General features: G+C 56.9%; 1 protein-coding gene across 4 annotated transcripts; it reads right to left on the bottom strand.

Moving 5' to 3' along the window:
* Positions 1-7,323: 7,323 nt before the first annotated feature.
* Positions 7,324-25,281, bottom strand: Mab21l3 (mab-21-like 3 (C. elegans)). 4 transcript variants are annotated; one of them, XM_013024598.1, is made up of 7 exons: positions 25,207-25,281; positions 15,307-15,472; positions 11,182-11,322; positions 10,091-10,382; positions 9,833-10,011; positions 9,349-9,543; positions 7,324-7,776 (listed from the first exon to the last, which is right to left on the bottom strand). In XM_013024598.1, exons 2-7 carry the CDS (start codon positions 15,352-15,354, stop codon positions 7,519-7,521), a joined length of 1,113 nt encoding a protein of 370 aa, XP_012880052.1. In that variant the 5' UTR covers positions 15,355-15,472; positions 25,207-25,281; the 3' UTR covers positions 7,324-7,518. The 4 variants fall into 4 exon arrangements, with proteins under 4 accessions (XP_012880052.1, XP_012880054.1, XP_012880051.1 ...); XM_013024600.1 differs by having other exon boundaries at positions 15,307-15,468; positions 25,207-25,263; XM_013024597.1 differs by lacking the exon at positions 25,207-25,281 and adding an exon at positions 15,991-16,149.
* Positions 25,282-26,796: the final 1,515 nt, after the last annotated feature.

The following is a 26,796-nucleotide window of genomic DNA, read 5'->3' as shown; positions in this document are numbered from 1 at the left end:
TGATGCAGGTGTGACTGCAGGTGTGACTTCAGGTGTGATGCAAGCATGGCTTCCAGTGTGATGCAGGTGTGACTGCAGGTGTGACTTCAGGTGTGATGCAGGCGTGGCTTCCGGTGTGATGCAGGTGTGACTTCAGGTGTGATGCAAGCGTGGCTTCCGGTGTGATGCAGGTGTGACTGCAGGTGACTTCAGGTGTGATGCAGGCATGGCTTCCGGTGTGATGAAGGTGTGACTGCAGGTGTGACTTCAGGTGTGATGCAAGCATGGCTTCCGGTGTGATGCAGGTGTGACTGCAGGTGTGACTTCAGGTGTGATGCAGGCGTGGCTTCCAGTGTGATGCAGGTGTGACTGCAGGTGTGACTTCAGGTGCGTGGCTTCCGGTGTGATGCAGGTGTGACTGCAGGTGTGACTTCAGGTGTGATGCAGGCGTGGCTTCCAGTGTGATGCAGGTGTGACTGCAGGTGTGACTTCAGGTGTGATGCAAGCGTGGCTTCCGGTGTGATGCAGGTGTGATTGCAGGTGACTTCAGGTGTGATGCAGGCGTGGCTTCCAGTGCGATGCAGATGTGACTTCAGGTGTGATGCAGGCGTGGCTTCCAGTGTGATGCAGGTGTGACTAGGTGTGCCTGCAGGCGTGACTGCAGTTGTGACACAGGTGTGACTTCAGGTGTGGTTTCAGGTGTGGCTCACAGCACTTCTCGAGCCGCGTGTCCCCTGCGCCACAGGCTTCTGTCCCAGCCAGCAGCTTGCCCCGCTGCAGAGCCGGGCAGAGAGAGCACCAGGCCAGAAGGCTACCGTGTGCGGCTGGAGGATCCGGGCACGGAGCCAGACTGACTGGGTTCAAACCCCTGCTCTGCCTAGTTCCTTCCCCCTAGGCCTCAGTTTCCATCCATGTGGGGTGAGAACAGGATCCTGCCCTAGGGCAGGGCGGGAGAGGGCCTGGGAATGGCCACAGCCGCCATCTGCACTGGACGCCACGGCTGTGGAGGGAGAGGCACCGGGCAGGGCTGCTGGCACCGGGTTTCTGCCAGGGCACAGCGCCCCGGGGAATGGTGATAATATCCACATAAGCTATCAAGCCTAATGACTCTGCAGCAGCCAGCACTCTGCAAGCACAGAGGCAGTGTCCACAAGCTCCGGCCTGGCTGCTGCCACAGTGCCTGGGGCCGGAGCCTGGCCATGGGCGTCCTGGGGATGCCGGGAGGAGCTGGCGACCCCTCCCAGCCCCGTGCCCTTTTGTTATTTATTAATTGTTGTTTAACACTGGTACAAGAGCTTGAACGCAGGGCCTCTATCCTTGCCTGGTCTTCCCTCTCTACCCCTTGAGCCACAGCTCCACATCCAGCTTTTTGTTGGCTTACTGGTGATAAGAGTCTCTTGGATTCCTCTGTTCCAGCTGGCTTCACATTGTGATCCTCAGCTCTCAGCCTCCCGAGTGGCTGGGATTACAGGGGTGAGCCCCCAGTGCCTGCCCAGACACCTTTCCTAGGTCACCAATGGCCAGGGAGTGGCAGGAGGCTCGGGGCTTCCTCGGCACACCCCCCATGCCCATTCACACTGGCGATGGGCTCCAACATGTGCATCTGGGAGCTCAGAGCAGCCCCGCAGAGGGTTCTGGACTCAGCTCCTCTCTCCTGGCTCATCCCTGCCACAGAACTGGACTTCATTCCCTCAAGCAGCCAGTAACAAGGATGAAACTGTCCTCCCCCACTGTGCACGCCAATCATGCAATCCAAACCCTTGAGGACACATTGTATGGGGAGTGTACATGTGTGCATAGTGTTATGTGTTTGCTGTGTGTACACACACGTGTGTGAATGGAAAAGGGTGTCTATGGCAAGGAAGGCTTGATCGCCGTTGCCCACCAGCGGCTCGTAAGCCCAGGAAGCTCATGAGACTCAGAGCTGAGGCTGGGCGGGGCACTGCCTCCAGGGATGCCCTTCCCTTCCATGAAGCTGGGCAGGGCCATGCTGTGCAGCCTGTCTTTTCCTCGGGGTGGCCTGGTTAACGAAGACCCTTCCTGATCTCCAATGTCCCATATAAACACAACCCCCTTAGGGTAGCTTATATGAGATCTAGGTCTTCCTAAAAATTCCTTCTGCTTCAGAATCATCCCCTGAAGAGCAAAGTAGCTCTCTGAGTGAGCAAACAGACCCCGCTCACCTAGCATTTGGAGAGTGGATGCAAAGATTCCAAGATTAATTTTAATTTCCTAGCTTTATTTGGAAATTCAATGACAGAATTCTTTACTGTTTTTTTTTTTTTTGGCAGTACCAGAGCTTGAACTCAGGGCCTGGCATTTGCCAGGCAAGAGCTTAACCTTGGGAGCTGCACCCCAGTCAGCATTGCTTCAGTTACTTTTCAGATAGGATCTTGAGCTTTTGACTACGACTGGCCTTGGACAGTGATCCTCCTACTTCTGCTTTCCTATACAGTTGAGAGTAAAGGTATAAACTGTTACACTCAGCTTATTTATTTATTTATTTATTGTTGGTTGTGGAGCTCGAACTCTGAGCCTGGGCACTGTCCCTCAGGTCTTCAGCTCAAGGCTACAGCTCTACCTCTTGAGCCATAGTGCCACTTCCTGTTTTCTGAGTGGTTCATTGGAGATAAGGGTCTCATGGACTTTTTTTTTGTCAGTCATGGGGCCTGAACTCTGGGCCTGGACGCTGTCCCTCAGCTCTTCAGCTGTAGACTAGTGTTCTACACTTGAGCCTCATCCCCACTTCCAGCTTTTTCTGCTTATGTGGTGCTGAGGAATCGACTGAGGGTCTCATGCATGCAAGCCCCTCTCATGTACTTTTCTTGCTTGGGTTGTCTTTGAACCTCCACCCTCAGATCTCAGCCTCCTGAGTGGCTAGGATTACAGGTATGAGCACCTGTGCAAGGCTAGAAGCTATTTAAAACTGGCACCTCCTTCTTAAATCACAACATATGCACAGCACTTATTCAGGAAAAACCAGATCAGGTGAGAACAGAATCAATGGGTGTCAAATGCAGGGCGGGGGGATGGGGGGGTCACTGGTGTCTCTAATACCCGCCCTGCGGGATGGTGGGAACTCAGCGATGGCATGTTTGGTGGCTGCGTGTCAGGCCCGAGAGCTTCATGGAATGCCACGTGGATGCGTCCAGCCAGTTGATCCTCAGGATGCCAGTGTGGTCCCCGATGCTTCTCATGGCTGAACCCTAAATAGTTTGGAGTCACGCTGGGGGTCTCCTAGGGCTGACTGTGGACCACCAGCTGCCCACCATGGTCCTTAAAGGCTGGAGCTCCTCCTCCATCTTCATGGGGAGGGAGGGGACAGGGCTGAGGGGGCGGGGCTGGATTCTTCCCTGAAGCCAATCAAACGGCTCCTATCCTGCCGGGCCTGGGCTGAAGCTCTCCACCAGAGGCCAGGGCAGAAAGCAGGCCTTCCACCGGCTCAGTTCTTCTTGGCCCGAGGGGAGAATTATTCCCAATCCAAACTTCAGGACTTTGAAGAAAAGCAAACAAATCCAGAGCGAGACCCAGAGGCCACGGCCTGGGAGCGGGAATGATTAACGGGCTCTCAGGGCTTTTATAGGGGTCAAAGGTCTACCTAGAAAAATTGAGCTCAGGGCAGATTTGCAGAGGTCTGGCTCGCCTTTGAGCTCCACCCGTGTCAGTGCGGGGGGGGGGGTGGTGTCAAGGGTGGGAGTGACGTTACGTGTCCTGCCTGCCCGGGCTGCCCCCCCCCATCCTGTGAGCCGGTCCCCGCTCCCCCACACTGAAATTCCTCAAGATGATCGCTCTATCTAGACCAGCCACTGACCTCAGGCTGCTTCCCTGTGACCACCAAATGCCCACGTGTGAAACGGATCTGCACAGAATCACTGGGGGAGCAGAGCACCCCATACGGGCCCAGCTGGGGGGGGTAAAGCACCCCAAGTGTGCCGGGCACCTGGCAGGTACCTGTCCACCTTGGCGTCTGTCCTGGGCGTTCTCTGTCCCCACCCTCTCTCCCATGGCTGGGCGGGGGCTGCCCACGCCCCGTGGACTTTAGCCAGGCCATCCCCGGCCTCTGGCCCCGGGAAGGAGGCCGGCACCCACACCCGGTCTAGGTGCCCAGCTGTGTGCACCCGGGCTCAGTTCCCACTCTACGGAGCAGAGGGGTGCCCCCAAGAGCGGGGACTGGGGCTCAGGAGCCTCTCTGGGATCAGGGGGGGTGGACGTGAGGGTCCCCGGAGGGCCAGGCCGGGCGCTCCAGCCGCTCCCTGGCGCCGGCCATGCCCCTGCTGCTCGCCCATGCGCAGTGCCCCCCCCCAGGCTGTGGTCAGACTCAGAGATGGCGGAGGAGCTCCAGACTTCAAGGACCATGGTGGGCAGCTGGTGGTCCACGGTCAGCCCTAGGAGACCCTAGCGCGGCCCCAAACTATTTAGGGTTCAGCCATGAGAAGCACTGGCATCCTGAGGACCAACTGGCTGGACGCACCCTCGTGGCATTCCACGAAGCCCTGACGTCGGCTGGACACTGCCCCTGTGCTGGGAAGACAGGGCGGGCCGGGAGGGCTGGGCTGTGCATAACTCAGCACTCAGCACTGAATCCTCCCAGGAGATTCCCGAGGTGTGGAGTCTGAGGACCTAAGCTGGACGCTCACAGCAGGGGGCCACCTGAGCTTGGTGCTCATGGCAGGAAATGACGCATCTCACTCACGGGGCAAGCCCTGTGGCAGGAAGGGAGGCATCACCGGCGCCTTTCCATGCAGTTTTAAACACAGCGTGTGACATGTCCACCCAGGCCATGGGCCCCCTGTGCCGTGACACGCTTACCTGTGCCGTGCCCAGTCCTGTAGCTGCTGGGACCCATTGGGGCCGTGCTTGCTCGAGGGCTGTGGGCTGGGGAGCCCTGCTCCCCCTGCAGTGCGGGGAGCTCCTTCCTCCTTAGGATTCCTCAGCTCATCGAGACCCTCAGTTTTAAGCCGGGTACCAGTGCTCACACCTGTCATCCCAGCTACTCAGGAGGCTGAGATCTGAGGATCACAGTTCCAAACCAGCTGGGGCAGGAAAGTCTAGGAGACTCTGATCTTCAATCAACCAGTCGTGAGCTGGAAGTGGAGCTGTGGCTCAGGTGGTAAGGCACCCACCTGGAGAGGAAAGGCTAAGGGAGATCACCTGGCCTCGAGTTCAAGCCCAGTATCCGCACATGCAAACATTAATTCTCATTGGCTTGAAGGAGAAGATACCCTATTTTCTCTGTTTTGGAGGCCGCACTGCGGCGGGGGGGGAGTAAGAGGGGGGTCAGCCCCTCCTCACCGGCCTCCCCGTGGGGCAGCTCCAGGGTGACCATCCGCATTGTCTGCACTGTGGGTGCTGACGTTAATGCAGGGCTGTGGACCAGCGCAAAGGGCCGCGGTGGGTAGCTGACCTGCAAACATGGCCTGGACGTCTGCAGGCCACGCAGAGACGAGAGTGTGACTCCAGGCTGCCCCCCACCCCTGCCGGGCTCTGCTTCCGTGCCACAGGCTGGGCCTCGGGTGAGGCCTGCTGGGCTCTGGGAAGGGAGCAGCGCCTGGCTCTCTCCTGTGGGCACCGCCTGCCCTCTGCTGTCCAGAAAAGGGAACTGTGGGCAGCCACATCGCTGCCGCCTCCTCCTCCATGTCCACAGTGGGATGGGGAGAACCCGCTAGAAGGCCGAGCAGGGCCGGCTGCTCCCTCAGCGCACAGATCATACATGGACTCTACCAGCTGTGTGTGCATGCATATGTGCATGCATGTGTGTACATGCTACCAGGGCTTGAACTCAGGACTTTCCACTCTCACTGGGCTTTTTCACACAAGCCTGCCATTTGCGTACACCTCTGGGTCTGGCTTTTGCTGGTTCATTGGAGATGGGAGTCTCAAGGACTTTCCTGCCCAGGCTGGCTTTGAACCTCAGTCCTCAGACCTCAGCCTCCTGAGCAGCTGGGATGACAGGCGCAAGCGACCAGCACCGGCTGATTCTCGCCTGTTGCCACACGGTGCGGTGTAGCTGTGTTTACATCATAAACACCACCAGCATTCTCCTTCCTGATGGGTGGGTAGCGTTTGTGTGTGCGCGTGTGTCTCACTCATCTGTTGTGGCCTATTCTCACACCTTGCCCGTGGTGACCAGTGTGTCCACGTCTCCACTGTGTGTGTGACAGTAATGCGTGGACAGGCTCCAAGGGCAGAGGGCAGGCTGTGGGTCCCGTGTTGGGGTCCAGAGGCTTCCCACGCCTCCCCAGCAGCCCCACGGCCCCGGTGGTCTTGCTGTGAGTCAGCTGCGCTCCCCGGCGTGGCCGCTGCTCGCGGGTGGGACGGGTCCCCGCTGCCTGACTTGTGCCTCCTCCGTGGCCGTGGGGAAGGGAGGCCGAGCGCCTCTCCATCCTCATTTCTTTTTCTGAAAAGGCTTTGTTTGGCTCACTTTCCCACTCAGCGCTTGGGCCATGGGGTCTTTGGGGTTTAGTTTTGGCACGTGTCTTCTCTCTCATGTGGAAGCTCAAGCTGAAATGGTAACAGATCGTGGCCCCACGCATGCGCACTGACAACAGGGCTGCCATGGCCCCAAACAAAATTTAAAAGCATACTAAAAAAAAAAGACAACACAAATGCAAAAAGGCAAACAGCAAAATGCGCCGCGCCGACGACGCGGTCTGGGAACGAGGATGATGCAGCAGGCGACGGCCGAGGCCTGGGCTGAGGACCCGCTGCTCCCCGCCGGCGGCGGCGGGCGCTGGGCGCTCACTGAGCTTTGTCTTCAGCCACTTCCCAGGGCCACTAGGCCGATCCAGCCTTTCCATCCGGCACTCCGGAAGGAACGGCCATTCCAGCCCCGCTGTGAAGCTTTGGGAAACCATCAGTTCAGTCTTTAACACATGGCTTTGTGCTGGATGCCAGCAGCTCACGCCTGTCATCCCAGCTACTCCAGAGGCTGAGTCTGAAGGTCAAGGTTCGAAGCCAGCCTGGACGGGAAAGTTCCTGAGACTCTTATCTCCACTAAACTACTCTGGAAAAGCTGGAAGTAGCTCTGTGGCTCCAGTGGTAGAGCGCCAGCCCTGAGGAAAAGAAACTCAGGGACAGTGCCCAGGCCCTGAGTTCAAGCCCCAGGATTGGCACTCTCTCTCTCTCTCTGATGTGTTCCCCATTTCCTGTCCTCCTTCCAGTGAGGGAGTCTTACCCTGTCCATCTTGGCTGGATGCCCAGTGTCTCCTGAGCATCAGCGAATGAATGAATAAATGAATGAATAAATGAACAATCAAGGAAGGAAGGCACAATGGGTGAGTAGCACCAAGGTCATTTCACACAAGGTCATAGCAAGGAGCTTTGGGTGTTCAGGTTCTTCCAGTACCTTGAATTTGCTTTGTTCCCTTGTCTGAAGGAGCTCTACTATGTGAGCCACACCTCCACCCTTGCTTCTTGCTGCTTACTTTGGATATGGAGCTCAAGGACTTTGCCCAGGTCCAGGGGGTCAGACAGGGAAACAGAGTCAGAATGGCCTCCGGGTTGGCCAGGGGGTCTCCCAGCCCCTGCGTGGCAGCGTGGTCAGGTGGGGGGCGGCTGGTCGCCCCCGGGCAGGCGGAGGTTGGGGTTCTTCAGGAAGAATGCCAGCTTCTGGGCCACGCCGTGGAGCTCGTGGGGGTGGGTGGACTGCAGGAGGTTGCTGTGGGGCACGAAGTAGTGCCTGAGGAGGTGCTGGCTCACGCACTTGTGCAGCTTCCGTACCAGGCGCAGGAGCGCCGGCCCCGGCTCCCGCCAGGCCCTGGGCTGCGGGTGCTTCTCACAGGTCCAGAGGAGCACGGTCTGTGGAGGGAGGAGGAAGGAGGGGGCGAGGGGAGGAGGAGGGGAGTGGAGAGGAAGGGGAGGACGGAGAGTAGGGAAGGGGGGAGGAGGAGGGGAGGGGAAAGGAAGAGGAGGAGGGGAGGAGAAGGGGAGGAGGAAGGAGAGGAAGGGGAGGAAGGGAGCAGAAGAAGGGGAGGAGAGGAGGAGAAGAAGGGGAGGAAAGAGAGGAAATGTATAGGGGGAGGAGGGGAGGAGAGAAGGAGAGGAGGGAGAGGAATGGAGGAGGGGAAGAGGGGAGGAAGGAGAGGAGGGATGTCACCTTGGCACCCCCCCCCAGCATCAGGCGGGCAGAGATTCAGGTCCCCTCCCTCCTCTCCTCCCCAAGTCCACAGGGCCCTGCTTCCAAGGACTCTGTGAGGTGCAGCCACCTCTCCCTCCACCCCCCCCAACCCCCCAAGAGCTTTTATTTTTTATGCTGGTCAAGGCGCTTGAACTCTGGGCCTGGGCGCTGTCCCTCAGCTCTTCAGCTCAAGGCGAGCGCTCTACCACTTGAGCCACAGCGTCACTTCCGGTTTTCTGGTGGTTTATTGGAGATGAGGGTCTCAGGGCCTTTCCTGCCCGGGCTGGCTTTGAACCATGATCCTCAGATCTCAGCCTCCTGAGTAGCTGGGATGACAGGCGTGAGCCACCAGATTTCCCCCCATCCTCTTCCTTTGGGCCACTGGCTTGGGAACAGCCCCCCCCAACCCCCAGGGGCCTCCAGCTTTCTCCCCCCGCAGCCCCTTCCCCCCCCCTTGCTCTCTGGAGTTTTCTGGATGTTCTCACTCTGTGGCCATCCCCAGCGCGGGGTCCTCATTCTCACTGCCAAGCCTGCCCTCTGCCCGCCTCCCCTCCCCTGACCTGCACTGTCTGCTCAACATGTCTGGGCCTCTCCCCACACGCTGCCTCCCTGTGGGCCAGCCACAGCTTGTCCCGCCCCGCAGCGGCCCTTCCCTAAAGATCAGTCTCCTTTCCTGCCAGCCCAAGCCCCTTCCAGTCCATTCCCTAGAGATCCATGGACTGTGAGCTCTGTTCCCTGCGTCCCTTTCCAGTTGCTAGGAAAGTTCTGGAATCTGCTACGTGCCACCAGCTGAGGACCAGATAGAGAAAAGCTGGCCCAGGTACACGGTGGAGTACCACTCAGTGGTCAAGAAGAATGAACGCGAGCTGGGAAGGTGGCTCAGTGGTAGAGCGCTTGCCTCGCATGCATGAGGCCCTGGGTTCGATTCCTCAGCACCACATACGCAGAAAAGGCCGGAAGGAGAATGAAAAAGCCTGTCACATACGCAGATACAGGTGGAACTAGAAGACTTGAGTTGAGAGAGAAGCCAGGTAAGCAGACACTGAGTACGGTTACTGGCTGAGATCTCAAAGCGCACATGACAAAGGCTCAACTAAACACGGCAGACTCGTGACACCCCTGAAACGGTGCCCAGGGCCAGGCACAGAGCCCAACATGGTGGTCTCTGCTGTGACCCAGGCCCTGGGCGGCCCAGTGCACCCACAGCCCGGCCCATCCCGCCTCCCCGAGGCCCGGCCTCCCCGCGCGGTCACCTCCAGGTGCTGGGCGGTGATGAGTGGCCTCGGCCCAGGACACCACACGTCCTCTGTCAGCTGCTTCAGCAGCCGCAGGCAGCGGCGACGGCAGCCCCCGTCCTCGTCCATCTGCACCAGCAGCGCCCGCTCGGCCTGCACGAAGCTCAGCTGCCAGTGGTAGCCGCCGCCAGCCACCAAGCTGAACCCAAACGACTGCGGGGACCAAGGTGACAAGACCGTGGGGTGGGCCAGGGCAGCTAGCTGGACACGGGGTGGGGGGGGAGACAGAGGAGGCCAGGGACAGGGGACCATGGGCCAGGGCAGCTAGCTGGACATGGGGGGAATGGAGGAGGCCTGGAGACAGGACAGCTCTCTTCCCTGGGCCTCGGCCTGTGGGGTCCCCAAGGGAAGGTTTGGGGAGGCAGGCCATCGTTCTGACAACCTCTGGGCTGGTCCCCCTCTGAGTGACCCCAACTTCCCAGGGCTCCCCTCTTCACTGTACCTTCACGCACTGCACCGTCTCCGGGGGCGGCCAGCGCCTCAGACACCGGGGCCACCGCGCCTTCCCCGGCCAGGTGCCGGGCACTTCCACGGTGGGGGCCAGCTCCACGTCCACCGGGCCCGAGCCCGTCTCCACCACCACCCAGATGGCAGTGCGGTCCTCCAGGAGGCTGGCCTGGCCTGCGGGCACAGCACGGTGAGAGGGGCGGCCACGGGGCTGCGGGACAGCCCTGGGCTTGGGGACACCCCGCCCCCTCACCAGCCAGGCCGCAGGTGGCGATGGCGCGCTCCAGCAGCGTCCGGAACACCTGCAGGACCTTGGCGGGCACCAGGTCACCCTCGGTGCTCACGTCTGGCCCGTGCCACAGCCCCAGAGGCCTGGTGAACTGCTCCAGCTCCAGCCACTGCGCCAGGCCCTCGGGCGCCCGCAGCGGGCAGCGCAGCCGTGTGCCCTGCAGCGAGTAGTAGCGCCAGCGCTGCGCCCGTGCTTCCCGGTAGCCGGCCAGGCCTCGCACCGGCACAGTGACCAAGAGCTGGCGGGGTGCCAGGACCTGGGGCAGGAGAAGAGAGGAGAGGGAGGTGGCCGCGCCTGGCCAGTGGAGGCCGTACAGGCCCGGGGGTGGCCGATCGTCCCACAGGGTGGCAGAACTGACCACACAGCTCAGCCAGGCTGAGTAGACAGAAAAGCGCCTTTGGCTGCAAGATAATGGGGTCGCTGCTGTGATTCACTCACTGAGGTCTGGGGTTTGTGAACCCAGAGGTGAAATGAGTGAAAGGAATGTGAATCTCCGGACAGGATGTAGGTTTGGGGGAGCCGGGGCGGGGAGCCAGGTGCTGGGGGCTCCACCTGTCATCCCAGCTACTCAGGAGGCTGAGATCTGAGGATTGCAATTCAAAGCCAGCCCGGGCAGGAAAGTCCAACAACTATGCAGCAAATAGCTGGAAGTGGCGCTATGGCTCAAGTGGCAGAGCACCAGCTTTGAGTGAAATAGCTCAAGGACAGCACCCAGGTCCTGAGTTCAAGCCCCAGGACGAGCACACAAAAAAACATGTGCAGAAAGATGACCCTGGCTTCCTTCTCCGCCTGCCACCCACGAATCCCCTGCCACTCACTTCCCCAAGGAGCTCCAGGCCCTGGCCTGTCCGTGACCTGCTCAGTCAGTGCTGAGCGGAGGGCATGCATGTCCCTCTGCCAGAGTTTGAACTCAGGCCGGCTCGCTTGCTTACAGGGCGCTGACGGGGCTGGCCCTCTTGCCCTTGGGCCGGGCCTCCAGTGTCCTGATAGGGGGCGCCTGCCACACACGGGGTCCCCCACGATGTGTCGGGGCACGGGAGGAGGCGCGGGCTGACCTTGATGTGTCCGTGGTATGTGTCTGAGCATGGCACGGCTTGGAACCGGGTGTCCTGGTGGCTGATTTCCGTGGTCAGACAGTGGACGACCTTCTGCACCTCTTCTACCGTCTGGGAGATGAGCTGGCGCCTCAGCTCCACCTAGGGGTGGGGGACTCAGCCATGTGGTCATTGCTGTGTGAGCCCAAGGCCCGACCACGGGGTGCCTGACCCAGACTCAGAGCGAAATCCACCCTATCTGACTGTGGCTGGATGGTTTTTGTTCTGTGTTTTGGTCTGGTCCTGGGGCTCGAACCCAGGCTCTCAAATTCTTGCTTGTGGTTGCTTTGTTCAAAGCTGGCCACGCCTCCACTTCTGGCTTTTTGCTGGTTAACTGGAGAATAAGAGTTTCTTCCCAGGCTGGCTTTGTCCCACCGTCCTCAGCTCTCAGCCTCCTGAGCAGCTGGGATTGCAGGCGTGCTGTATACTGATGGTCAGTGATTCAATACTGGGTCACAGGACCCCAGTAAACAAGATTGAGATCCTGCTCCTTCCCTGGGAAATACAAGGTGTGTGTGTGTGTGTGTGTAAAACCTGCTTTGATGAAGGTTAATACATTTGAATGACTGTAACGGCTAGTGGAGTGAGGGGTCCCCTGTGGACGTGTGTGTTGACCGAGCCAGGGGCCCCAGGGCGGCCCCTGCGGCGGGAGCCTGAGGAAGAAGAAGGAAGGGCAGGCAGAATTATCTGGAAAGGAAGGAGAGCAGCTGGTCAGCGGTCAGCATGGTTCTGCAGACCCTGACACCAGGAGGGAAAAAGTGCGAGGGGCGCCAAGCCCACGCTGGCTGCCCTTTGAGACACCTGTGAACACCCCAACTTGGCGCGAATCAAGTCAAGCCCAAGTCAAACATGCCCTGCTTCTTCCCAGGCGCCGGTGGCTCATGCCCGTCATCCCAGCTACTCAGGAGGCTGAGATCTGAGGACTGTGGTTCAAAGCCAGCCTGGGAAGAAAAGTCTAGGAGACTCTTAACCTCCAGTGAACCATCACAAAGCCAGAAGTAGGGCTGTGGCTCAAGTGAGTGAAGAAGCTAAGAGTCAGCACCTGGGCCCTGAGTTCAAGCCCCAGTACTGGTGTGCATGTGTGCACGCTCACACTCACACACACTCACACACACACACACACACAAAGTTTGGCAAATATAATCAAACCACAAGGTTCCAGCAGACTCTTGCGAAATGCCCTGTGGACCTGGTCTAGACCACAAGAGCTCAGAGGGCCTTTCCAGGCAGGCAGAGTCCTGCAAGGGCAGACAGCAAGCAGGACTTCCCAGCAGGCAGAGTCATGCAAGGGCCGAAGCCTGGGCCAGAAACTTCCAGGAGTGCGCCAGAGATAGGAAGGAAAAGCAGGGTGCAGGTATAGGGTGCAGGGAAGGGATGGGGTATGGGTCACAGAGGTATCCTGCTGGTTTTGGGGGGCAACTGTTGGGTTAGCTCCCCAAGGCACTGTGGCACAGTGGGAAGGCCCTATACAGGGGCCCATGAGGCTGGAGGACCCACAGGGCTCAGTTCTGGAACATTCTCCAGCATCTCTCTGGCCTCCGGGTAGGAGCCGGGCTCTGAGGCAGCTCTGCAGGGGAGGGCAGGCCATTTCCCGGCTGGTTGCATTTTCCATCCTGACAGGAGCACTGAAGTCTGAGCAGATTTAAGGCCTGGGCTTCTGACTGGGTGTAACGGGAGCAGAGTGAGCTGGTGGGGAGATGTGGGATGGGGGAATCGGCATGGGAGATGGGGGGTAGGGTGGGGATGGGTAGGTGAGGGGATGGGAGATGGGGAGAGGGGAGATGGGGGATGGGGTGATGAGGGGCTGGGGGATGGGGTGGGGGCTGGGGGAGATGGCAAGCAGAGCCCCTCCATGCCAGTCTCTGAGTCTCCTCATTGTTGGTCAAAGCCTGGGACCATGACAGAAGGGCTGCAGCCTCGAGAACGCCCTGCCCTCCTCACGGAGTTTCTTTCCAAGAAGGAGAAGCTTAGACGTGGGTTTCAGGGCAGAGGGAGACGCAGGAGGCAGACGCAGCTCCGTCCGTGCACAGAGGACAGCCACAGCAGCCAAGCCGCCCTTCCCGCCTCCGCTGAGGACACCAGCGAACGAAGGCGCGGCGCGCTCTTCCCAGCGTCCGTGCGGGGATGGACGGACAGGTGTCACTGAGACACTGGAGCGTGGGGTCGGCCGCCACAGCCACCTGCTGCCCGGAGCCAGACCATTGGGCCACAGAGCAGCCAGAGTGTGCCACCCCCAGGCACCAATAGGTGTCTATGCACACACACACACACACACACACACACACACACACACACACACACACACATACACACACACACTCCTGGTGACCTCCCTTGCCAACCACAGCCTCTTGTTGCCCCAGCAACCATCCAGGGCTATTCATAGCTCACGTCTGTGAACCACTTCCTGTTTTAAGTATCAATGATTGGGTTCCAGATTGATCCTTATCATCTTGGCTGGCTGTGACTCACTACCGGTGGCTGGAGGCCACACCCAGGGCCGCGGTCTGTTTGTCCACCCCACTGACTGCTGAGAATTTCCTTCCAGAAAACAGAAAGTGAGTGAACCCCATCATCCCCAGCTCTGCCCGCAGGGGCTGGCAGTGGAGAGAGGGATGGAGGTTGGAGTTCTGCGGCAGATTCAGGGGTCAGCGCTACCCCCAATCCTCACCCCCCCCTTGGCTAACTCTCCACGAGCCCAAAGAGTGAGTGCCCATGGGTGCCCGCCGTGCCGCTGTGACGGAGCCGAGTCTCTGGGGGCTGAGCTTGTCTGCCCCCAAAGTCCTTTCCCCTAGCTACAGGTGAGAAACTGAGGCTCAGAAAGTGTAGGTTACTAAGTTATCACAGACGCAGGACCACCCTGCTGTCCAGACGCGAGAGTGAGGGCCCAGCCCCTCCCGGGCGCAGCCCCTGCCCTCCCCCCCATCATGAGAGCCCACACCCCCATACTCGTCCCCGCAGAGCAAGCATCCCTCCTTTCTCCTGCAGTCATGGCTCAGGCCCAGCGTCCCGGTCCCGCCCAGGGTTCAGTAGCACCATGGCGTTCTGTGTCTGCAGAGAGGCCAGGGGAGGAGAGGGCCAGCCATGTGACCCCAGCACCCCCCAGCCAGGGTACCTCACTTCTAGGGTCTACGAGCTAATTCAACAGCACCTGACTCCCCTAGATAAAAGGAGGTCCTAAGCACACCCCAACCTTCCAGCTGCTTCCATGGCTCATTTTCCCTTCTCTCCCATGAACCCTGTGGAGTAGCTATACTGGGGCTTGAACTCATGGCCTCACATTCTTGGCTGGCATTTTTACTTAAGGCTGGTATTCTACCGCTTAACTCACAGCTCCACCTCTGGCTTTTTGCTGCTTTTTTTTTTTAACCTTATTGGAGATAAGAGTCTTATGGAAGTTCCTGTCCTGGCTGGCTTTGAGCCACAATCCTCAGCTCTCAGCCTCCTGAGTAGCTGGGATGGCAGGCGTGATGCCAGGAGTTCTGAGGTCATCGATTCCAGTCCACCAGAAGCACCCATTTTTTTCCTCTCTGTCATGAAGCTTGAACTCGGGGCCTGGGCACTGTCCCTGAGCTCTTTTGCTCAAGCCTGGTGCTCTACCACCGTGAGCCATGGCACAACTTCTGGTTTTGTGGTGGTTCATTGGAGATAAGAGTCTGGTGGGCTTTCCTGCCCAGGCTGGCTTCGAATTGTGATCCTCAGACCTCAGCCTCCTGAGCAGCTAGGATGACAGGTGTGAGCCACCAGCTCCCAGCTCCAGTGTCTCCGCTTTTAAAAAGGTCTGTCTTAACTTCACTTGCTCCTTTCCCCCCCATGGCTCTATGAATCTCCTGGTATTCCCACCCCATTTTACAGAGAAGCAAACTGAGGCTCAGGCTGGTTTGATGGCTTGCTGGGGACACACACATGCGATGCTACAGTCGGGGTCTGTGTCCACACCTCACATGCCCCGCCCCACCCCGTCCAGGAAACCCAGCTGCCGCTGTCCAGGCCCCAGGCTTGCCCGGTGTGCTCCAGGTTGCAGGGGGCGTGGTCCGCCCTGTTCTAGGCAGGGAGGTCCAGAGCTGTGGCCGTGGTGTGGCTTACCTTGTCCAGCAGGGCACTTTCCAGGTCTTCTCCGGGGAGAGATCTCATGGCTTCCCGGTGGATCTGGAGCCTGGCAGCCACTTCTCGGAGGACCGCGCCGTGGGCGCCGAACACTGGGACCTCTCAGCCCTGCTCCAGCCGTGCTGCCCACGTGGAGCCGCTCTAGCTGTTAACTTGTGAAGAATTCACACAACAATTCAAAGGGAGAGCTGGCCATAGGACTCATCTGCCCTAGCACTAGCGGATCTTGTTCTCTCGTGGTCTGAGGGGGGGGGTTGCGGGGGGGGGGCTCCAAGTCCCAGTCCCCATCTAGTTCTCCAGTTCCATTGGACATCAGGCCCCTCCTCTCCTTCCCTCTCCCCTCCCTCCTCGGCCTGTTCACCGTAAACAGCCCTCACCCCAAGACTTTACCATAAACAAATAGGAAATGGCTAAGTGGGCAGCAGCCATGGGCAGCAGCCGGTGCCCAATCAGCCCGGGGCTTGAGAGTTGGCATTAGCAAAAGCACACACCCAGGTACACACACAGTACACCTGTGCACAGAGACAGACAGACAGACAGAAAGAGGCTGAGATGGGGGAAAGACAGAGATAGACAAAGACAGAGAGAGACACAGAGAGGTGTGCCCACGTGTACACACACACACACACCGAGGAATGGCCGGGCAGGGACCCGCCTGCTCACCTTCTGCCCTGTAGATGTAAATTCCCTCTTCCCATTGAAAGCTGGCATTCAAAACCCAGAGCTGCCAACACACTCTGAGTGTGGAGGAGACGCTCGGCCAGGTTTTGCTGGTAACTCTCCCTCACGTCAGGCAACAATTCAGGCAGTACTGCCCCTTGTCGGCCGGCTCCCCTGGGTGGCTACTACAGGAATGCCCAGCAGGGCCGGAGCCCAGCCACCCCGTGCAGCTCCACCCAGCACCACCCCCCCCAAGCTTGGGATTTGCATATGGTCCCAGACAGCGCCCAGAGGAAGCTGGGGAGCCACTGAGGGCCAGCCGTGCTCCACCCGCCATAGCCCAGACACCAGTCCTGTCCAGGATCCCAGCACCTGCAGAATGGCCCCGGCTTTCCCAGTGCCCCCCTCTTCTGGCTTACAGGAGCAAATCATTCTATCTCTTTATTCAGACATTTTACCTTATCTTTAAGTAGTTGCCCAGGAGGATTTCCATTCAGAGGGTCAGTTCCTGGGTACCACACCCCGGGCCCAAGCCACGCCTCTCCGCCCTGCCAGTGGCCCCGGTCTGTTTTCACTTACTGAAATGAGAACTTGCCTGCCCTTGCTCCCTCTCCCCTCCCCTCCCCCCTCCCTGCACTTCCCTCCAACACAGGCTTGGGCTTGTGCACAGCTCTGTGCGTGTGTTTTCACGCACATTCCTAGTGTAGGCCTCGCTTCCCCAGTGAGAGGAAATGGCGCTGTTTCTCTGGCCTGATTTCCATTATTTAGCATCACTCTGTGTGCGGTGTTTTACCGCATCTTTGCTTTGCATCGGCCCACCCCCTGCTTTTTATATCAAATGCTCCAGAACAGGAAGATTCCAGGATCTTCTTCCCTTGGCTTCTCTTACACCAGTCTTCTCGCTGACGCGCCATCTTGGTTTTTCGCAGGTTGGCGCAGGAGCGGCGGGTCTGGAGGAGCTCTGCTGACCTCTCTGCTTGACTTCCCCCATGTCCATGGGCCTCCGCTTCCAAACCACGGAGGCAGGCCCCGGGCTGGGCATGCTGTTTTCTGGGTCACTATAAAGACCACGGCCACATGGGGCCTTCCATCGGGTGTGCTGTTTCCCACGCCGGTGCTGCGCCAGCATTCCCAAGGGAGAAGAACGCAGCCAGTGGCCCCTCCCCCCACCCCGCACCCTCCTCCTGTGCAGCACACAGTGAGGAGCGGGAATGGGCAGACCACTGTGCCAGCCCCGGTGCCCAGGCTGGTGCCGGTGGCTCATGCCTGTCACCCCAGCCCCTGAAAAGGCTGAGATCCGAGGATCACGTGTTAAGGCCAGCCTGGGCACAAAAGGCCTAGAGACTTTATCTCCAAAAGTACCAGCAAAAACCAGGGCTGGGGCTGGGAAGGTGGCTCAGTGGTAGAGCGCTTGTCTTGCAAGCATGAGGCCCTGAGTTTAATTCCTCAGCACCACATAAGCAAAAAGAAAAAAGCCGGAAGTGGCGCTGTGGCTCAAGTGGTAGAGTGCTGGCATTGAGCTGAAGAGCTGAGGGACAGCGCCCAGGCCCAGAGTTCAGGCCCCACGACCGGACCCAAAAAGAAAAAAGAAAAACAAATAAAAAGGCTGGGAAGGTGGCTCAGTGGTAGAGCGCTTGCCTTGCATGCATGAGGCCCTGGGTTCGATTCCTCAGCACCACATAAGCAAAAAGAAAAAAGCCGGAAGTGGCGCTGTGGCTCAAGTGGTAGAGTGCTGGCATTGAGCTGAAGAGCTGAAGGACAGCGCCCAGGCCCAGAGTTCAGGCCCCACGACTGGACCCCCCCCCAAAAAAAAAAGAATTTGCACACTCGGCTACAAACTATCAAAAATAAGAGTATGTAGATGGACCATATGCTGAAAGCTATTCACCATTAAAAAAAAAAAATCCAGCCTATATCCAGGATGGCTGTCTGAAGGCCCATTGCAGCTGACGTTAAGATGTCTTCCAGTGTTGGGAGCATTTCCTATTCTATATCCTTTGGGAAAACCTCTCTTGCCTGAACTTTCCATTTCCCTGAGGGCTTTGACGCCCACAGCGCCCTCTGCCGGATGAACGTGGCTTTGGCCCTGGTCAGCCTCAGCTTTGTGTTTAGATCACGCAGGCCCTGATTATTCTGAGATCATCAGAATTTGGCCTTGCGATGGTCTGTCCATCCTGTCACACTGTCCTTGGCTTTATTTTTTTCCTTTTTTTTTTGGCTGATCCTGGGGCTTGAACTCAGGGCCTGGACACTGTCCCTAAACTCTTGCTTAAAGCTAACTACTACTTGAGCCACAGCACACTTCCAGTTTTTCCTGTGATTAATTGGAGATACAAATCTCATCGGAGTTTCTTGCCCAGGCTGGCTTTGAACCGGGATCCTCAGATCTCAGCCTCCTAAGTAGCTAGGATTACAGGTGTGAGTCACTGGCGCCTGGCTTGCCCTCAGCTCTGAGAACAGGGTTCACAGGTTGGGAAGTTGTGTGCAGCTCTCTGGCCAACAGTCAAGCAGAGGTCAATGAGTTCTGGAGGAAGACCAGGACACGGGCATGTCCTTTGTTCATTCTAACTGCTTGGGAGGCTGAAGGTCAGCCTGTGCTGAAAAGCTCTTATGACCTTATCTCAACCCACAGCGGGGTGCATTGGTACATGGCTGCCATTCAAAGCCACATGGGAGCTGAGATGGGGGGGGGGTCACAGTTCCAGGGCAGGCAGAAAAGATCTCACAAGACTCCATCCCCATGGAGGGAAGCCAGCTGTGGGGTCACACATCTATAATCTAGAAATTATGGTGAGCCTGAAGCTGGCAGCTCAGGAACATGCTGGGGAGCAAGGCCCTACCCCCCAAATAACCAGAGAAGCACAGGGCTGGGGGTGAGACCCCAGTGGTATCCTCCCAGCCTCCCAAGTGTGGGGCCCCTGAGTTCAAACCATCTACCCCCCAAAAAGGGAGGAGCGAGGCATGATGGTGCTCATATGCTGGTATGCCTGTAATCCCAGACCAAGGGAGGGGAGTCGGAAATTCAAGGCTAGCTTGGAGTTGCATAGTGAGAAAAGCAAGAAGGAAGGCAATGAGGAAGAGGAGGAGGCAGAGGAAGTTGAAGAAGAGGGGGAAGAGGAAGAAGAGGTGGAGGAGGAGGAAGAGCAGTTAGAACAGGAGGAGGAGGAGGGCCAGGCTGGTGTGTGTGAAGGAATAGGATAAATAGGATAAAAAGTGCATCCACCAACAAAAGAGGTCTTGGAGAAACCAGCCCTGAAGCTCAGGCCAGCCCTGTAGCCGGTGACCTTGCACCTGCAGCCTGTGACCTTGGCCTCCGTGTGTCACCAGGCTGCAATGTTTCCTGCAGTCCTGGCAGGCGAGCTGGCCTGGGCTCCCAGGGTGACCGAGCCATCTTAGAGGGTCCAGATCCCGGGCTTGAGGACCAGCAGCTCGGGTTCCACATTTTGTGGACATGTCAGGCAGTCCTGTTTCAGCGTGGCTCCGTCCAGCCACAACCCTACCATCCATCAGTCAATCAACCGTCCAGGAGAGGGCAGCCACATCCTCGAGACATGTTTCTGCCATTCTCCCATCCCTTGGGCTTGAGGACAACTCTGTGTGTGTGTGTGTGTGTGTGTGTGTGAGATGGGTCTTGAACTCTGGGCCTGGGCGCTGTCCCTTAGCTCAAGGTGAGCGCTCTACCACTTGAGCCACAGTGCCACTTCTGGTTTTCTGGTGGTTTATTGGAGATAAGAGTCTCATGGACTTTCCCACCCAGGCTGGCTTTGAACTGCGATCTTCAGATCTCAGCCTCCTGAGTAGCTAGGATGACAGGTGGGAGCCGCTGGTGGCTGGCTTTGATCACAGAGCTGTCTCAGCACTGTCACCCGTTGCTCTCCACGGCTGCCCTTCCTCAGACCTGGTGGGTTCTGTCTGTGGTTCAGGTATGGGGTGAGTGGCTGGCCAAGGGTCTTCTGGAGGAGGTGGGGTGGGGTCTGTAAGAGGAGGGTCCTACTGGGAGGTGCAAGGACCTGGGAGCACTGTTCTCGGAGTCATCCTGAGGCTTCCTGAGTTAGCCCTGAGGAGTGAGCTGGGCTCCAGCCCACATTGGCTTCCTGTCTTGCCAGTGTTGCCTCTGTCTCTGTCTCGACCATCGCTGAGGCGGTCTGCTGAGGCCCAGGCCCCCGGTGGTGGTGGGGAGGGGAGACCAACACCATAGACCTGGAGAACAAGCTAAAGAACCTCTGTTCTCTACAAGTCCTCCAGCCTCAGGCGTTTTGGTGGGGAAGGAAAAGGGGCCAGAGACAACAACATTGACATTAAGAATCTGAGGTGAAAACTTCCTTCTCCCTTTCCTCCTCAGGCCCCAGGGAAAACTAGAGAGTAGACAAAGGCACTAATGAGAGTAAGGGAGGCTGCTTCCCCAGGGAGATAAAAATCTCCCCTAGGGACTGTCTGCTGGGAGCCTCAGACTCCACTCCTCAATCTGCTAAGGAGTTTCCAGGTGCTAATGGCCTGGGGGTGCTAACCACCGCTAACTCCCATTGGCTAACTCCCCGGGGAAGTTTTTCCTCCACACCCAGCCCGACTGAGGGAGTGGAGGCTGCAGCTCTCAACTCCACCCTCCCAGCACTAACGTAAATCTTGGCAGAAACTTCAAACACAAACATACTAAAGCTGGTGCTGGTGGCTAAGCCTGAAATCCCAGCTACTCAGGAGGTTGAGATCTGAGGATCACGGTTCAAAGCCAGCCCCAGCAATAAAGTCTCTGAGAGTCTTATCTCCAGTTAACAGAGGAAAAAGTCAGAAGTGGAGCTGTGGCTTACGTGGTAGAGTGCCAGCCTTGAGCAATAAAAGCTAAGGAGAATACCCAGGCCCCAAGTTTGGGCCCAACTACCGCCACACGGGAACACAGGCTTGCGTGTTACACTGTTACATGCACGTGCACACATGCACGCATGCACACAATCAACACTGGGAAAATAACACCTGGCCTTTTGGCAGGTTCTCACTCCCCACTCAGTAAAAGTGGTGAGTTCTGTCCTTCCAGACACCAGTGACGGAGAGCAGAGGCCTCCACGTTTCCTACAGAGCGGGGCCTGAGCGGGGAAGCCACATTTACCTATACTCACATCCACACTTCTCAAAAGACTTCCTCAACTTACTATAAAAACACTAAGCTTTCTCTCCATATCAAGTCTATGCCTTGGCCCTCCCCTCCGTGAGTCTCAGATGGTGAAGTTCAGAGGCCCTCTGCAAACAACGCCCCTGAGCAAAGTCCTGTTCCCAACCGCCGGGGGCTGGGCCAGCACAGCCTCCTCCCTGCTTGGCCTCAGAGCACCCCTACCTTCCTGGTGAATTCCTGTCCTGTCCTCCCTCTGGGTTGACAACCTCTGGCTCTAAGGCCCACCCTCCAACGTTCGGCATCATCCCAGACCAATCCCTGAAGGAGACACAAATGGCCCGAGACCACAGGCCACATGGAAGGCGCGGCACACAGCCACACAAAGACCCCACATTGGCAATAGGGGCAACCATACCTGCAGCCCTGCATGCCCGAGCTACATGACTTCTAGAAGCTGCCACACCTGCAGCCCTGGGTGCCCAAGTTACGTGACTTCTAGAAGCTTCCACAACCAGAATATCTACTCTAACCATTGCAGGCTCATAGAGGTGATGTAGTGAGAGAAAAACCAAGGCAAGGCTGCCATTACAGGAGCCCTCCCCACCCTCCCATCCCCCCAGGCGCACGGGTCGCTCAGACATCATGGGACCGCGCCCTGAGAGGACCCGCCCCACCAGGTATGAAAGGTGCAGGACAGGTGCAGAGTGCAGGCACCTGTGACTCCTCCCAGTGCCCCTCCCAAGCTCCCCATAAGCAGAGCTAGCATTCATCTGGAGAGCCACGGGCATGGGCATAACAGTGAAAGGGCGTGAGCCTAGACCCTTAACTGCAGTCTGTTAATAAGCATGGGTGACATAAATTGCGTCTGGAATACAACCCTTGTGAGTCGTACAGGCCAGTGGAGGAAGCAGGAAGAGAGGTGTAGGAAGAGAGGGCCATCCGGGGAGAGAACGTAGTTCACAAGGACTCAGCCAGCAACACCAGGGGCCAGGGACCAAAACAACCCACAGAAGTCACAGAAGTCCCCGATCCTTAAATGTCATGAGAAAATGAAATAATGAAAAAGAAACAGAATCTACTGTGTGCACGTGTGTGTGTATGTGCCGGTACTGGGTCTTGAACTCGGGACCTCGTGTTCTTTTCTCACTCAAGGCTGACACTCTACCACATGAGACACAGCTCCATGTGCAGATTTTTGCTGCTTCATTAGAGACAAGAGTCGCAGGGATTTGTCTGCCCACGTTGGCTTTGAACCCCCATCCTTAGATCTCAGCCTCCTGAGTAGCTAGGATTGGGATCCCAGGCATGAGCTACAAAGTGCCTGGTATCAGAATCAATTTTCTGTTTCTTTCAGAAATCAGGAAAGAGGTAACGCTTCCTTGGGGGGCGCTTCCTGGAGAAACACAGGAGAGTGGCTCTGGCTCTGTGATGTCTGAAATGATCTAAGAATTGCCGCACCCAGGCCCTGGCTGGAGGAAGAGACTGGGCTGCAGCCCCCACAGCCTCCAGGTGGGAGGGACAGCCACTGGCCAGGCCGGGCGGGTCTGCACTTGACTCATTCCTGCCTGATAAAAACAGCTTTGCCCCCAGGGGAAGTTTTCTAAGCAATTACCATCATTTGTTTGAATTGGGGCTGCAAGAACAACTGAACAATGGGGGGAATAAACATTAACCAGAAAGCTTTCTGGGAAAGGAAGGGAAAGGGAGGGCCCCAGGGCCTTTGAAAAAAACTCCCCTCAAGGGCTGGGAAGGTGGCTCAGTGGTAAAGTGCTTATCTAGCATGCTTGAGGCCCTGGGTTTGATTCCTCAGCACCACATAAGCAAAAAGAAAAAAAAAGCCGGAAGTGGCGCTGTGGCTCAAGTGGTAGAGCGCTAGCCTTGAGCGGAAGAGCTGAGGGACAGTGCCCAGGCCCAGAATTCAGGCCCCACGACCGGACCAAAAAAAAAAAAAAAATCCAGGGTCCTGCACAGATTTTCTTCCAGCTCACTTTGTAACCCACACTGGCCCAGAACCCACAATCCTAAGAAAACCAGACCAACCAATATCTTAAAAATACACACTCAAGACACATAAAATAAACCCCAATGGTTCAGGCGTATAATCCTCACTACTCTGGAGGCTGAGATCCAGAGGATCAAGGTTCAAAGCCAGCCTAGGGGCAGAACAGTTCACAGGCTCCATTAGCAAAATGCCAGATAGGAGATGTGGCTCAAGTGGTAGAGCACCAGCTGAGCAGAGGTAGAACACCAGACACAGAGTTCATCATTGGTATCACACACACACACACACACACACACACACACACACAAGCTCTTTAAAATAACAATAAACCATGGGCTGGGAAGGTGGCTTAGTTGTAGAGTATTTGCCTAGCACACATGAAGCCCTGGGTTCAATTCCTCAGTACCACATACACAGAAAAAAAACTGGAAGCGCTGCTGTGGCTCAAGTGGTAGAGCGCTAGCCTTGAGCACAAAGCTCAGGGACAGCGCCCAGGACAGCGCCCAGGCCCTGAGTTCAAACCCTACAACTGGCAAAAACAAAACAAAACCCAGTAAATCAAACCCAGTAACAGGACTACATACATAGCACAGGCAGGTGGACTTTACATAGGCATGCGTGCTTACTTTAGATGTGAAAACCAGGAAGTGGTGCTGTGGCTCAAGCGGTAGAGTGCTCGTCTTGAGCTGAAAAGCACAAGGACAGTCCCCAAGCCCAGAGTTCAAGCCCCATGACCTACAAAAAAAAAATTCATTTGTTATGGAAGTGGCACTATGGCTCAAGTGGTAGAGCACTCGCCTTGAGCTGAAGAGCTGAGGGACAGCGCCCAGGCCCAGAGTTCAGGCCCCACGACCGGACTCAAAAAAAAAAAATTGATGTGAAAACCAATCACGGCACCGTACTACATGAAGAAAATAAGGAAGCAAAAGAAACTGTAGAACATATGGAAACACTTAATGCCTTTGTATGATTAAAAAGATCATAAGCAACCCCGTCAGGGCAGGGCTCCATCCAGTAAGCCTAGACACCTGGCAGGTAGAGATGAGGGCACTGTGGTTAGAGATTGGCCCAGGCAAAAAATTCAAGACTCCATCTCAATAGTGGCTGGGAATGGTAGTGTCTCCCTGGCATCCCAGCTATAGTGGAAAACGAAATGGGAAGATCTTGTCCAGGCCAGCATTGGAAGAAAGCGGGGCCTGTGTCCCCAAAATAATCCCTGTGGAACTTTCTGGGAGTAGCGCAAGGGGTGAAGCGAAGGCCTAGCAAGCTCTAGGCCCTGAGTTCAAACCCTACCTACAAAAAAGACCTCCGCTGACACACATTGGGTAATGAAGGACGGGGAGCCTCCTTTCCCACCTCAGGGGCAGGTCAGGACACGGGTGTTTCTGGCCATTTCTGTAGATGCTAGCCAGAGAGACTGAGTTAGAGCAAAACCACGCACAGCAGCTGGGCTGGAGAAAAAGAAGTCACACTCATCTCGGTTTGTAGCTAGCAAATAGGCTCAGCAAGGTTGGTAGATACAAGATTAAAAAAAAAATCAACGTATAAAGCTGAGTGCCGACTGGGTGCTGGTAGCTCACGCCTGTCATCCTAGCTACTCAGGAGGCTGAGATCTGAGGATCACAGTTCCAAGCTGCCTGGGCAGAAAGAACTTACATCTCCAATCAATCAGCCAAGAGCCAGAAGTAGAGCGAGCTGTGGTACACTGCTAGCCTTGAGCAAAAATAAAACAAAACAAAACAAAGTGGGGTGTGTGTGAGGGAGAATGAGAGAACAGTACACTAATCACAACACACGACACTCCAGGTGAATGGAGCTGTAGCCGCCGGGCAGCGTGGACAGCAGGACAGGACACGGGTCACCAGTGAACCAGGGGGCGGCGGCAGCGATTCTGTCCCTAGAGCAGGAGGCGGGAGCAGCGGCCTCCAGCGTGGTGGAAGGGACTGGCAGGCCGGCCGGCTGGCCGTGGGCAGCTCATTCCGGCCCGGTGCACTCACAGCCTGGGCCGCAGCCCATGTGCAGCCACAGCGTCACGCCACGCAGCCTGCTCCCCCCCCCCAGCTCCCAAGTGTAACACACGCATACACACACACACACAGACATATACACTTACTGCAACAAGGGCAGAGGATCGGCTGTCCCAGGAGCACAAGAAGTGGTTTTTTTTTTTTGCTTTTTGTTGTTGTTGTTGTTTTTAAGTAAAAGCCTCTGCCCTCCCCCCCAGGCCCCAGTCTCCTCCCTCACCCAGATTCCTCCAGCTGTGGGCGGGAGCTGGCCCCTGGGGGAGGGCTGCTTACATTCCTGCACAACCCTGAGATCTGCCTGGTCGAAGTGCAAAGACAAAGGAGCCCAGAAAAGCCCCCCACCCTGGGCTGCTTGAAGTGGACCAAAAGGCAGCATTTTCCTGAGACATTTCCCGTTCACTCCATTTCTAGATGGAAAGTAGATAGAAGAGGTTTGTCGAATCTTCGTTGAAATAAAACCATTCTTTTGTGTGCTTGTGTATGCGTATGTGCGGGCTTGGGACTAAGCACAGACCACCACCACTGAGCTTTGCCCAGCACTTTCTTGTTTTGGGGGGTAGTCCTGCCGTGCTGCCCAGGCTGACCTTTGTCTCCAGGGTGCCAGCAATCCTCCTGCCGCAGCCTCTCCAGTACCTGAGAGTGCAGGAGACTATAGGAGCGTGCCACTGTGTCAGACCAATTAAATGATGAGATGCACGTGCATGGAACTTGTTTAAACACTGTGCAAAATCTCTGTCAGATCCTGCGGGAATGACCAGTTGGGATCACACCAACGCCCCAGCGATGGTGGAGGCGCTCCACACACAGATGACACCACATCCCCCCCGTGCACCCAGCGCCCAACAATATTGAGCATCAAGCACAGACGTCTGCCCAGCATCCGTGCGTGGCTCACACCATGAACCGTGCGTGGCTCACACCATGATCCCAGCTACTCCCAGGATCATGGTTCAAAGCCAGCCCACGCAGGAAAGTCTATGAGACTCTTATCTCTAATTAATGAGCAAACAGTTGGAAGCGGAGCTGTGGCTCAAGCAGTAGAGCACCAGCCTTGGTTGAAAAAGCCAACTGAGAGCATGATGGCTTGAGTTCAAGCCCCAATACTGGTGCATGTCCACATGCATGTGTACACATGTGTCACACACACACACACACACACACACACACACACACACACACACGGTTGGAGGGGCTCAGTGCTCCAGGAAAGAGGAAACGTATCGTATCATCTCTGTACACACAGCTCCCAGCATAGAAGGCACGCGGTCCTCAGATCCGCTGATTAAACACACATGATCCTTCCATGAAACCTCGGAGAAGCCAGCTGGGGAAGCGGGGACCATCCATGCTGACGTGGCCTGGAGTGAGCATGGGCATCCTGAAGCTTTGAAAAGTTTTAAAAAGAAAGAAGACACACATCCCCCACTTTTCTTTTCTTTCGGGTCCAGTTGTGGGGCCTGAACTCTGGGCCTGGGTGCTGTCCCTCAGCTCTTCCCCACTTTTCTTTTCTTTTGGGTCCAGTTGTGGGGCCTGAACTCTGGGCCTGGGCGCTGTCCCTCAGCTCTTCAGCTCACGGCTAGCACTATACCAGTTGAGCCACAGCCCCACTTCTGGCTTTTTTCTTTTTGCTTATGTGGTGCTGAGGAATCGAACCCAAGGGCCTCATGCATGTAAGGCAA

Source organism: Dipodomys ordii, unplaced genomic scaffold (genome assembly GCF_000151885.1).
Source record: "Dipodomys ordii isolate 6190 unplaced genomic scaffold, Dord_2.0 Scaffold78, whole genome shotgun sequence".
NCBI classification, from domain to species: domain Eukaryota; kingdom Metazoa; phylum Chordata; class Mammalia; order Rodentia; family Heteromyidae; genus Dipodomys; species Dipodomys ordii.
This window is presented reverse-complemented; position numbering and strand designations above follow the sequence as displayed.